At 46.3% G+C, this 13,645-nt stretch overlaps 1 protein-coding gene across 1 annotated transcript in view; it reads right to left on the bottom strand.

The window, feature by feature from the left end:
• Window positions 1-13,645, bottom strand: part of CARMIL3 (capping protein regulator and myosin 1 linker 3) — a 1,220,401-nt gene that overhangs the window by 207,809 nt on the left and 998,947 nt on the right. Inside the window, exon 34 of the mRNA XM_069238205.1 lies at window positions 3,305-3,436. Within this exon, the coding sequence (XP_069094306.1) occupies window positions 3,305-3,436 (132 nt within the window). The remainder of the gene's footprint in view (window positions 1-3,304; window positions 3,437-13,645) is intronic.

The following is a 13,645-nucleotide window of genomic DNA, read 5'->3' as shown; positions in this document are numbered from 1 at the left end:
TCAGTCCGATTTTGGACACAAGTGGGTCAGAGACATCTCGGGGAATGCTATTAAACTGTGCTTGCTATCCCGGACAAGCGTTTAATGGTGGCACAGAGCATATAAAAATACATTTTGTTTCCATTAGGCATTTGGAAGAATCAAAGGAAAATGCAACAGATTACTCACTCCTACTGCTGGGTTTAACCAAAGCTACACGGCTGTATTAATGAAAAAAATAAAAAAAGGAAAACCAAAAAGAAAAATATAAATATTATCCATTTTTTTAATTATGTGATTTTAAACAAAGTCACCTAATTATTGGAGCTTAAGGTCAGCAACGTAATATGAAACTGAAATACAGTAAAGTGCGATACATACGTAATTAGCAAGTTTTGATTTCCAAGTTACTCTGGCAATGTACAAAATATGCATCTGCAAGCGTCTACAGTGCCACCCAGGGAGGGAGGGGACAAATGCAGGTGACAGCCCACATGGAACATAGAGCATGTCCCAAATTTGGAGGAAAAATACCAAAATGCAAGTTGCTATGTGTGACATTTTCACAATTTCAATGTAATTATGATTGCCATTTCAACAACTATGAGTGCAACTTTCTTGCGAGCAAAATCAAGCAGTGAAGATGAGGGAAGCATATAAATATCAGAAATTACACCCATTTGAGTAACACAAAACTTTAAGATCTTAAAACTGCTGCAAAGCACCAGAAACGGAAGCACCTAGTGTGCTTGTAACCTGATTGTACTGTGAGAGGAGCATCACTGGACTCTAGGATGCTCTATCCCATGTGAGACCACAGGTCACCCATGTCAAGCACCGAGATGTGAGAGCTCCCTGAACACAGATCTCAGATGCTTCAGCCTGCCTATATTCCTAAATTATATAGTCAGCTGGCTCGGACCCCGGCCGCCATAACCAGCACCGCAAGGGCATGATAATGATTCAACAAGTCCTAGGAGACCAGAGGCTGTGAGTGAGGGACACATATCACGGCGGTCACAGCCAGGGCTGTGGAGCTGCATTAAAAAAGTCACAGCTCACGTCTTCATTTATAAACAAATAAGTATTTTAATTAGCTCAGTCAAGTCACATTAATCATTATTAATAAAGCATTTTAGTGTTAGCGCTGCCCCGGCCCGGAGTGCGCCGCCCACTACATAAATACCGTGAGTCTTTACTGCAGGTTCCAAATAAATCGGAAACTAGGAAATGCAAATGTAATTAAACTGGGGTAAAGACGGGTAGAAAAATTAAAATTAAAATAGTGATATAAAGATTCAGCACTGGGCCCATAAGGACCACATTTAGAGATAGGCGGAGGGTTCTGCAATGAACGACCAGCTTCAGTACTCTATCTCCCTGCAAGCAGCTGTCTCCTGTACACAGCAGAAAAGAAGCACAACGGCTGTTGGAAAGAGGCCCAAGAGATTACTAATAAACATGGATAGAACTTGCAGGAGGATTTCCCAAGCAGTAAGTATCATGGGCGCTCATATGTGCAAGGTATGTATGGAGAGTGGGACAAGGTGGAGAAAACCAGTAAACACTGAAAGTTTTAAAATCTAAAACACTGGCTACATTTAATACTTATATCATGCTTATTATTTAACGTCATCAATGTGAAAATCAAGCACACGTTTGGTTTCGAGTCAATGTGTGTGTTTGCTGTAGAGAAGAAAAGTACTTTCCTTTCATTGTAAGTGATTTTAATTGCATTCTTTACTTGGTTGCCGACCAGTTAAACAATAGTTACTTCATTCTAAGATGACTCCTCCAAGAGGGGAGTGGGGAGGCTTTATCCTATGTGCAACCTTCCCTTGCAGGACATCTAATCTGAGGTCCTCCGAGAACGAGGCAGCCACCCATTGACCTGTGTGGGGCTAATGGGGAACACAGCTGCAGGCAATAGCGTGACCCGGCCGTCAGGGCAAAAGGAGCCAGACAGCAGCATGGGCACAGGGTAAGCAAAAAAACAAAGCATTTGCAATGCAATGGGTCTCACGTTTGCTTGAGTTAGAGCTATTAGCATTGTAAACTCCTAACCGGACTTTCCTTGCCACATAAATTGAAAATTTAAAGTAAAACAGTTTCACATAACTAACCGGACTTTTCTTGCCATATAAACTGAAAAGTAAAAGTGCCACATTATCGAGCTGATGGCCGCCATCAGCGCAAAGCAGGCATACAAAGGGAACTAAAAGTTTGCTTGCAGTGAAACCTATTGGCAAAATTGCAATTATCCATGTAACCGGCAAAAGTGCAATTATCTATGTAACCGGCAAAAGTGCAATTACCTATGTAACAGGATCGATGTCATGAAAAGCGCTGGACTACTGCCCAGCGAGATCGCCCTGCGAAATAAAGAGAAAAAGTAGTCCAGAAACCAGACGGAAAACATCGAGCCTCGTATGTTTTCAGTAGCTGGCCACTCGAGGAGGGCTAAACACCGGAAAAGGCATGGCGTATGCATGCCTTTTACTAATAAGAGCAAGCAGATTTTAAAAGGCGAGCCCACAAACCAATGAAAGTGACTGACATGACATGGGCGTGGTTAGAAGTCCAAAGATAGATTACAACAGGGGATGGAGCGATTTGCGCTCACCCCTAAAACAGAGAATCAGAGCGTATGAACACACCAGCACTCCTGAGGAGCGCTTGGAAACGAAGGGCAGACTGGGCATGGGGTAAGATAAAAAAAACAGTACTCTGAGCGAATGAAAACACCAGCGCTCCTGAGAAGGGCTTGAAAATTAAGAAAAAAAAAGTTCATAAATTGGGCATGACATGAGGGATAGTTGAGGGATAATGTACTTGGTCCCTGCTCACAGGGAAGGGTAAAGGCAGGAAAAGGAATGACCAAAGCATGCCATGGACAAATGTTGAGAAACAATTGGGGATCTACAACGGAGCCCACCAATGGCAAGCCTATGGGCGGGCCGAAGCCCACAATGTAGATACAGCATTTCTCATTTCGAGACAGCGCATGCGTGCCATCTAGAGCCGAGACCTAAAAATGTCAGACCTACAAGTTTGGCTCCTAAATGATAGCTTACTGCTAAGAGGAACGTTTCTGACAATAGACTTCTGGAGAACTATGTACACGATTCTTGGCACACAACGTTTGTGTAACAAACTCCATTAAAATGGTTTTAGCAGACACAAACATATAAGGGGTACTAAAAGCTGGAAACAAGAATGGAAGCAAACACATAAAAGCATGGAGCATGTTTACAAACAATCTCCAAATTTACTTTAAGGAAACTGCGTTGAATATGTATCATTGCTTCTTCATTTATTATCTCACCTCTTTCTTGCCATCAAAGCTTTGGCCTCTGCTTCCACCCATTCCAGGAAGTGCAATCCCATGAACTCGGGCAGGTTGCATGAGCTTCAATTTCTCTTCTGAAACTTCGCTCTCTGGTGGACGGTCATGTGTCTGCAAAATAAATTATATTAATAGTCGCTACTGACTGGTTATCACCAAGGCAGGACTCATAAATCAAAGCAGCCCGACAAAAATAAAACCCAAACCTGCAACACACGCACTTCCTCAGTCCCTCTATCTTTGCATCAATCCATCACTGTTTTTCTCCTTCTCGTTCAACCCTCTCTATCCTTCCCCTCTACTTCTGCTCTCTTGAGTGGCGGAGGCACTAGCAGCAAACCTGGGACTTCAAAACCCGACTGCAATGGCTCCAACCCAACATCCTCTCTCCCGGGAAGTAACAGATGAGTTAAATGGCCAGTTTGGCCGTTACCACATGATGTCTTCTTTCTTTTTCCAAAGTAGAAGCTCAAGTGAACAAATAACAAAGAGATGAAACAAACTACATACACTCTCCCAGGTGTAGACTGTTGATGAGTGGACTCTTGAAGGGGTACAGACCAGATATGTGAACCTTATGAAGAAAATTATCTTTCCACATCATACATATGAAATGGAAGCTGGACTGATTCAAATAACATAGCTTTACAGAGGGATCTGCCTCCGGTGAGGATTCCCAGAAGGCACAATGTCTGGGAACCCTTAATCTTCCCACGTTGGTGGGAACAGACAGATAGTGCCTTACTAAGGAGATAATGATGGAGGATGAAACATCTGCTTCAATCAGGTGAAGTTCCTACTGCTAATGACCTACTAATTGGATTTTTAAAAGTATCTCATCATTGCTCAATCCGAAACTAATGCAAATATTTTACGAGGATTGTGCTGATGGTATCTGTTCATCCTCTTTGAGGCATAAGATAGTCACACTGATACACAAAATATAAACCCAAAGACATGTGCCAGTCCTACAATGCAATACCCCTAGGGTGTGGAAACCAAAGCCATCCCTAACATACTTGTGAACAGACTATTGCTACTCCTCCCTGGTCCTCTCCATCAACTCAATTATCATCCCTTCCAAATCAAAAGACTTGAACCTCCACAGGCTCTACAACAGTCACAATGTTGTAAAAAACCTAATGATATCCTAACAGTATGGTCTCCTGGCACTGGAAAGTGTTTTTTGTCTCCTTCAAATTGTGCTTTCTCGTTAAGAGTTGTGCAAAAGAAGGACTTTAGTCCTATTCTTATAACCTGAGTCATCCTTCTGTATACAGGACCGACCGCTGTGGTTAGAATACATGGTACAGAACAGTTTATTACCTGTAACCCCTCTGGGGAAACCCCATTGAAATAATAAGCACTGAATAGTCCTGCCCACGTGTGGGGGACCCTGGAAACACGTGTTTCAAATTCACATTCTTGTAGCATTTTTTCAGAAAGGCCAAACAGTACATCTGACGAAAACATTTTGCAGCCTAAAGACAGAGTGTACTGCCAATTCTAATAATCCACTTTAAAAGAAGGAACATTTATATGTATGTATGTTGTATGTACATATATTACCTACTGGCAATCGCCAGACTGTAGTTATAGTTATGACCTAGTTTCTATAGAAAAAGTGTTTTTTACTTGCCTATATATTTGGTGCGCTCTCCGAGGCACAATTAGAAATAAAAAGTGCCCCCTCACCCCACAGCCCTTGGGACCGCCACCTGCCCGGGGCATAATTAGAAATGAAATATGGGGGCGCTGCCCAGCCCCCGTGCAGCCTTGGGGACTGCCACCTCTCCGGGGCACAAATATAAATGACATGGAGGGGGGCCGGCTCTGGGGACCACCACCTACTGGGGACACAATAAGAAATGAAATGTGGGGGGCCCTCACCAGGGACCGACACCTCCCCGGGGCTCAATTTAAATAATGAAGGGGGTCCTTTATGGCACTCCATCCCTGGGGACCACTAAATTCCTCAGGCTATGGAGCCAATAATGACCCTGGGGACTGCTGAAGGCTGTGTGCAGTGTGGGGTTTGGTGGGTACAGGGGTGGCTGCAGGGACTGGCCACAGGTGGCTGGATTATTGTATAGTAATAAAAATTACTTTACATTAAAAAAAACATAGAAATTCACTAAAAAAACAAAGGTTACAGGGACATTATAGTTAGGCTCACATTTTAAACATAAAAAAACCATAGAAATTCACCTATAACCTGTGCCCTAAGGTACCTATAATTTGCGCCCTTGCCAAGCGCTGCTAATTACCCCCACAAATTACAGCACTCATGACATCTTTGATAACATCATTGATAATATCAATGTAATATTAACAGTAAAAAATGTTGACAAAAAAAATGCATGGTGGGGACGTCGAGTTATAGTTGACTTAGAGCACAAGTTATAGTTATTTGAGAAAACTTTAACAGGTGAATTTCTATGGTTCTATGGTTTTCTACATTTAAAATTTGAACCTTTCTGTGTTTTTTTAAATTCTGTTTCCTAACTACAACGTCCCTGTAACCTTTTTTAATCAGTGAAAATATATACATGTTACTTCCCAAAACGACAGATGTTAAACCTTGTAAGGACTGTCACAAACAAATGTCTGTGACCGATCTTCACCAAATTTGCCTGTGGTGCCTGGGGTCGAGCCACACTCTAGGGCCTGCAGGGACTGCGTGTTGATGAATCCAAAGGCCATATGAGACTGTGAGGCAAAACTCTACATTACCAAACACCTGAAGTCTCTTGAATGAGAATGGTCTATGTCAAAAGTTCAGTCCCGGTCCTGTTCGAGATCCAGAAGTCCCCAGAGTCTCTCCAGGGGTCAGTCTTCTTCTTGATCCAAATCTTCAGTTAAGTTAAAGAAAAAACATAAGAAATCTAAGTGGGATTCGGCCCGGTACCGGCATTCACTTTCTCAAGAAGGCTTGTGGATGCCAACATATATCTCGAGCTCCCTCCCAAATTTGTTCAAATTCAGAGCCAATTCCACAACTGTTTCATGGGACCATCTGCCACTTCTACACAGATCACAGAGTTCTGTACGTTCATGCTGTGACTCTTCTGATCTTTTCCATCAAACCCTGGTGCGCCTGTGGGCCACATAGAGCCAAGAAGTTCTCCTCCTGGGTTCCTGCTAGCGGGTTCACCCTCACGACCACCTGGACCCTTCCAGTCCATAACAGGGCTGCTAGTGTTGATGTCCCACTCACCTGAAAACCCGGTACCGTGGAAAGAGACATAGTACGTCCTCTCACCTCAGTACTTATCCTCCACACTGACTGGAGAACAGACGAGGGCGATAAGCCAGAAGGGGAAAAGTGGGAAAAAAAAGGAAATAACAGGACGGAGTTCTTCTGACAATACGGCTCACTCACAATAGGTACTTGGTATGAGTTACCCCAGGATGCATCCTAAGCAACAGAGAAAGTGTTCCAGTTGCGTCCTTTAAAGGTAACAAAAACAGAAAAAGGACGGTGAGCACAAAGAACATTCGCACATAGTAGACACAAACTTCCCCATTCATAAAATGGATAACAACGGCTAATGTTCACCCAAAACAGGTAATGCCCAGCATTCCAAAAAGGGACACTACTAAATCCATAGGAAACACACAGCACAACCAGACTCCTATTAACTCATAGGAGTTAATCCATGCAGAGATCCTGTTAGTTGCATAGGGACATTTGAAATCAGGGCACTAATCAATAGTCCTGAAAATACAACCAAGCAGTCAAGGGAGAAAATGAAAGCACAGTCTTGAATTCAAAAATAGCAGGCTAATAGTAAATTGGAGGGGCTGGGTATGGGGTTTCACTAGAGTCTTTCTTGGTGATGTACTTCAGAACAGGAGGGCTTAATACCCCCAAAAAACAAGTTAACTCGAGGTATAGTGCACTGACATGGGAGGGAAATACAGGAAGTAACTGCAAAATATTGTGGGAGCAGTCTTCGGATTCCTGGCATCTTGCACAGAGGATAGCAGGACCAAGCAGCAGAAAACAGGACCCCGTTGGGCCGTCTGCTGCACGAGACTCAGCCGAGAAGGCAGGAAAAATGAACAAGCATTTGCAAAGTAATGGGTCTTGCATTTGCTCCTGTTAGAGCTATTGGTGTTGTAAATTCCTAACAGGACTTTTCTTGCCACATACATTGAAAAGTGAAAGTAAAATATTAGTTGACATAAGCCAGCCAATTCAAAGCGCCATGGCGGTCATGACATGATTGCGAAGGAGAGACACAAAAGGAAAAAGAAGTTTGCTCACAGTCAAAAATATTGGCAGTCGTGCAATTATCCATGTAACTGGGTCGGTGTCCGAAGTAGTAACAAAACCGCCCCAAGGAGGGACAAACTTAAAGCTTTTACCAATGATAACAGAGGATTTTTGAAAGGCAAGCCCACGAACGAGTGAGAGTGATGGGTGTGCGGTGGGCATGGTTAAAAGCCCACAATACTTACAACAGGTCAAAGTGCTTGCGCGATCGAACTAAAAATGGCATCTGCGTCATTTCATCAATGCATACATGCAGCATTACAACTTTGCTTTTTCGACTTTACATGATGCTGCACAACATCAGCAAACTGCATAGACAAAGCTAAGACAAGCAAGACATTTAGGCTTTGCCAACGCTTGTTACAATTGCTAACAAACTTCAAAACACATTTATATATGCACTGATGTTTAGTATTTAATAAAAAAATACTGCAGCATTTTTGACTTCATATTCTACAGATCCTGCAAGACATGGTTCTAGGCATCTGCCATTGCTGAGTAACAGTAATGTTACAAGCGATTCCATACTGGAGGCACAAAACCGACCCTGCCTCCTGTGCCAATCCTCGTTTTATTTCTAGCCTAGGAAAAAGATTAAGCATCATCAGTGCCATTCAATTTGGACGGGAGATTAAGTTTTATTTGTCATGGTTGAGCATTCACTTTATAGTAGTGTACATACTAACGTGACCTGGAACATTAAGAGATTATTTTTTCTCAATAAACGAATGAGACAAATGGGCACCTATATTTCAGTGCCTTTGCCACACCTACCGGGTACACTGATGCCGAGGTATTTGGGAATGCAGCTGTTTGTAGGATCACTATTAGCCGAAGGGTTTCTGTGCAGCTGGCTCTAGTCTTGAGTGTTGGTTACACTAAGAAAATGGCGTGTAAATAGTGCATTCAGAGTGGGGGGCAAGTGGGCACCATACAAGGTTTCTCAGGAAGAGATAACCCGAGATGTCAGTGAAGTGCACTGACGTACCGAACCACCAATGAAAACAGCACTAGTGTACAGCAACTACCTCGTTTTTACAGACCCACACACCAGGCCCAGTTTCAACCAGAGCTTAAAATGTCTTCTTTAGTTCAGTCCGACAACTGCCAAGCTCCAGTACACCTCTTAAAATACTCTGGAATAAGCATTAAGATTATTTGGTCCTGACATGCTTTGACTGCAGTGCAATTGAGGGAGACCACAAGTGAACTGGACACCTTGTGTACCTCTGGAATAAAAGTGTAAGTATCTGGCAGCAGGACCTGGTTTGTTTTTTAGTAAACTGTACAAAGTATGGTCTTCTCAAATCCCCTTTTCAACATAAATGTTATGATCTATGTATGGAAAACCTCAGCAGTGGCCTGGCCTTGTTCGGTTTGATCAGTCACTGGTGGATAGGCAATCGAAAAAAAGTGATTCTCTGGTAGTATCAATGCCTCAGAGAGAGAAATCAAGCAGTTATTAAAAAACATGTACGAAGGTCAGCAGAGAAAAGAATCTTCAAGGAAATAACAAAGGGCAGCAAACAGTTGATTTGACCCAACAAAGCAACAAAAAACATAAACAAAAAAACAACATCAAAAAAAGCCACCACACGAGGAACAAGGGAGCATGCTCGATCCTATGCAAGGCACACACATGGCATCAGAGAGCACTAAATATTCAGCAACGCTCCATACAGAGTGCACCAGAGAGAGCTGACAAACCTACATCCTCATTTCCCCCGCCCTTAAGTAAAGAGCTACACAGAGGACACCATAAAGAACTTCACCCCAGCAGAGCATGCGTCTCCACTGAGTAGTTTGGGAGCTACTGGTAGCTCACAAGCAACCTTCAAGTAGTTCTCAAAAGGGAAGCCAAACTACTACCCCATTCAGTGAATTTGTGCCTATAAAAAAGGCAGCAGTGCCCTTCTCAAGACACTTAAAGGAGCAGCTAGGTAAACCAATGGCATGGTCTCATGAGAACATTCAAACACACAGTGCTAGCCTATGTGTTCTATCTCATGACGATCTCTCTCATCATGCAGTCTAGCAAGATTTCAAGGAGACTGGTCATGTGGAGGCCCAGCTTTTTCCATCACACTATGTGTGATTAAAGGGCAGCGCAACTGTAATGATGTGATTTTATCGCTGCAACCTTTACCAAATATTTATGGATTGGCCCCATTCCTTTAGCTGCTGCACAATCATCAGATTTGAGCAAAAACTATTTTGTTTCTTGCTCAAATGAATCAAAAAGGTACTAAAAACCAGAATGGTAGTAGAAAATCCTGCTTACTGGTGAAGTTTGATTTAATATTACTATTTCAGCAGAAATGCCACTTTTAGAAAGTGCATTTCTCTGCACTTACTGCCATTAGAGCCTTATCGCCTGTCTCCAATCCAGGTCCGGTCTGTGCTGGTTAACAGCTCCTCTTCTGCATTCTAACCAGACAGCCATAAACAGAGAACACTCAGGCCCTCATTACAAGTTTGGTGGTCTTCAGGAAAGACAGACATGGAAAATTCCGCCACCATCCCGCCAGTGTTGGCGGTACAGTGGCTGCCGTATTATGAGTCACAATCACCAACCTGACGAAACACAGCCAGAAATACAACACCGTCAGTGCCACTGAAGGCAAAAAGGCGACTATCCGCCCGTTGGGCCCGCCACACCGACACCATTCCGGCCACCATATTATGAGTCGCATTTCAGCAGAACATGCACAGTGTAAAACCACTGGCGGTGTGAACCGCGGTGGTCTAGAAAATCAACTCACTGAACTCTGGGACCTCCTGGACTCCACAGCACCGGACGTCGCCTTCATCACGGAGACCTGGATGAACGCATCTTCGGCCCCAGACATCGCCATAGCCATCCCCGAAGGCTACAAGATTTCCAGGAAAGACCGCACCAACCAAGTATGAGGAGGAATCGCCATCGTCTTCAAAGACTCCATCAGCGTCACCACCTCCACCGAAGACACCCCCCTCGCCGCAGAACACCTGAACTTTCAGATTCGCACCGACCCCAGGACCACCCTCAGAGGATCCCTCATCTACCGTCCCTCCGGACCGTGCACCCTTTTCAGCGACTCCACCACCGACTTCGTCTCCCCGCATGCCCTCGCCTCGCCAGGCTACATCCTCCTCGGCGACCTCAACTTCCATCTGGAACAGAACAACGAACCCAACACCACCGCCCTGCTCGACAACCTCGGCCTCAACAACTGGTGAACACCCCCACCCACATCGCCGGACACACGCTTGATCCCATCTTCTCTGACAGCAAACGCGTTTCCTTCAGCCACGCCTCCGCTCTACACTGGACCGACCACAGCTGTGTCCACTTCACCTTCCAACGCGAGACCCGCCACCTCCGCACTCAACCCATCCCTCGTCGACAGTGGAACAAAATCCCCGAAGAACAGCTCTTCTCCACGCTCATCGACAACCAACCTACCTTCACCACCGACCCCAACGACGCAGCCCTCAGCCTCACAAACTGGATCACCAACTGCGCAGACAACCTTGCTCCCCTCAGACGCCCTCCACAACAGGCCAACACCAAAAAACCTCTCTGGTTCTCTGACACCCTTAAGGAATCGAAGAAAACCTGTCGCGCCCTCGAGAAAGCCTGGGGTAAGGACCACACCGCTGACAACATGACCGCCCTCAAGAACGCGACCCGCGAACACCCCCACCTGATCCGCGCAGCCAAAAGTAATTTCTTCACTGATACACTGGACAAAAACAGCCACAACAGCAGAGAACTCTTCAGCATCGTTAAAGAGTTCTCCAACCCCAACGCCAACGCCATCACGCCCTCACAAGACCTGTGCAACTCCCTCGCCACCTTCTTCCATCGCAAGATCACTGACCTCCACGACAGCTTCGGACACCAGACCCAGCCGAGCAACACTGAACCCACACCCCCAGCCATCACCCTCAACGTCTGGACCCACATCAACACTGAAGAGACCATAACCACCATGAACTCAATCCACTCCGGCGCCCCCCTTGGACTCCTGCCCACACTTCATCTTCAATAAAGCCGACGACATCATCGCCCCGCACCTCCAGACCATCATCAACTCCTCGTTTTCATCTGCTACCTTCCCTGAAAGCTGGAAACACGCCGAAGTCAACGCCCTACTAAAGAAACCGACGGCTGACCCAAGCAACCTGAAGAACTTCCGCCCCATCTCACTCCTCCCCTTCCCTGCCAAAGTAATAGAGAAGACCGTCAACAAACAGCTTACCAACTTCCTGGAAGACAACAACCTTCTCGACCTCTCACAATCCGGATTCCGAGCCAACCACAGCACTGAAACCGCCCTCATCTCAGTCACAGACGACATCAGAACCCTGATGGACAACGGTGAAACAGTCGCCCTCATCCTCCTCGACCTCTCGGCTGCCTTCGACACCGTCTGTCACCGCACCCTAATAACCCGCCTCTGCTCCACCGGGATCCAAGGCCAGGCCCTCGACTGGATCGCCTCCTTCCTCTCCAACCGCTCTCAAAGAGTCTACCTCCCACCTTTTCGCTCAGACCCCACCAAGAAAATCTGCGGCGTCCCTCAAGGCTCCTCGCTCAGCCCGACACTCTTCAATGTCTACATGAGCCCCCTCGCCGACATCGTACGTAAGCACAACATCATCATCACCTCCTACGCTGACGACACTCAACTTATACTCTCCCTCACCAAGGACCCCACCAGCGCACAGACCAACCTACAAGATGGTATGAAGGACGTCACAGATTGGATGAGGCTCAGCCGTCTGAAACTGAACTCAGACAAAACGGAAGTCCTCATCCTCGGCAACACCCCGACCGCATGGGACGACTCCTGGTGGCCCACGGCCCTTGGCACCGCACCGACTCCTTCAGACCACGCCCGCAACCTCGGCTTCATCTTGGACCCTCTTCTCACCATGATCAAACAAGTCAACGCAGTGTCCTCCTCCTGCTTCCTCATCCTCCGCATGCTCCGCAAGATCTTCTGCTGGATCCCCGCAGACACCAGAAAAACCGTGACCCACGCCCTCGTCACTAGCCCCCTATATTACGGCAACACCCTTTATGCTGGGACCACCGCAAAACTCCAAAAACGTCTGCAACGTATTCAAAACGCCTCCGCCCGCCTCATCCTCGACGTACCCCGCAACAGCCACATCTCCGCCCACCTGAGACACCTGCATTGGCTCCCAGTCAGCAAAAGGATCACCTTCCGACTTCTCACCCACGCACACAAAGCCCTCCACGACAAGGGACCAGAATACGTCAACCGACGCCTCAGCTTCTACGCCCCCACCCGTCTCCTCCGTTCCACCGGCCTCGCTCTCGCTGGCGTCCCTCGCATCCGCCGCTCCACGGTGGGTGGGAGGTCCTTCTCCTACCTGGCGGCCAAGACTTGGAATACCCTCCCCACCAGCCTCAGGACCACTCCGTATTCCGGAGACTCCTCAAGACCTGGCTCTTCGAGCAGCAGTAACCCCCTTCCCCCTAGCGCCTTGAGACCCGCACGGGTGAGTAGCGCGCTTTATAAATGTTAATGATTTGATTTTGATAGAAGGCAACACCATATTGGACATGTCGAATACCCTACACCTGAAACACATTCACACACCACACACACCTGTTCACCGCACCATAATACATAATACACACCCCCTCCAACCCTCTCAAACCCTTGCGAATACTACCACAACCCAGAGATTCACGACCCACGAACCACTGCAAATTGAGCATTTATTTTACACAATGCACGCACCCCCACAACATGCCACGCCACAAGCACCCACGCTTCATCGACAGTGAGATGTGGGTCATGGTGGATGAGATCGTCAGAGTCGAGCCACAACTGATGGGAGCACAAGTCCAGCAAACAACTATGGCCAGGAAAACCGAACTTTGGCAGAGGATCGTCGACAAGGTGAATGCAATCAGCAGCTACCTACGCACAAGGGAAGACATGAAAAGAGGTGGAACGACCTCAGGGGGAAGGTCCGTTCCATGGCGTCCAGGCACAACATTGCCCTCAACAAGACTGGAG

Source organism: Pleurodeles waltl, chromosome 6 (genome assembly GCF_031143425.1).
Source record: "Pleurodeles waltl isolate 20211129_DDA chromosome 6, aPleWal1.hap1.20221129, whole genome shotgun sequence".
Classification (NCBI taxonomy): domain Eukaryota; kingdom Metazoa; phylum Chordata; class Amphibia; order Caudata; family Salamandridae; genus Pleurodeles; species Pleurodeles waltl.
Note: the sequence above shows the minus strand (reverse complement) of the source record. Positions and strands in the feature narration are given on the sequence as shown.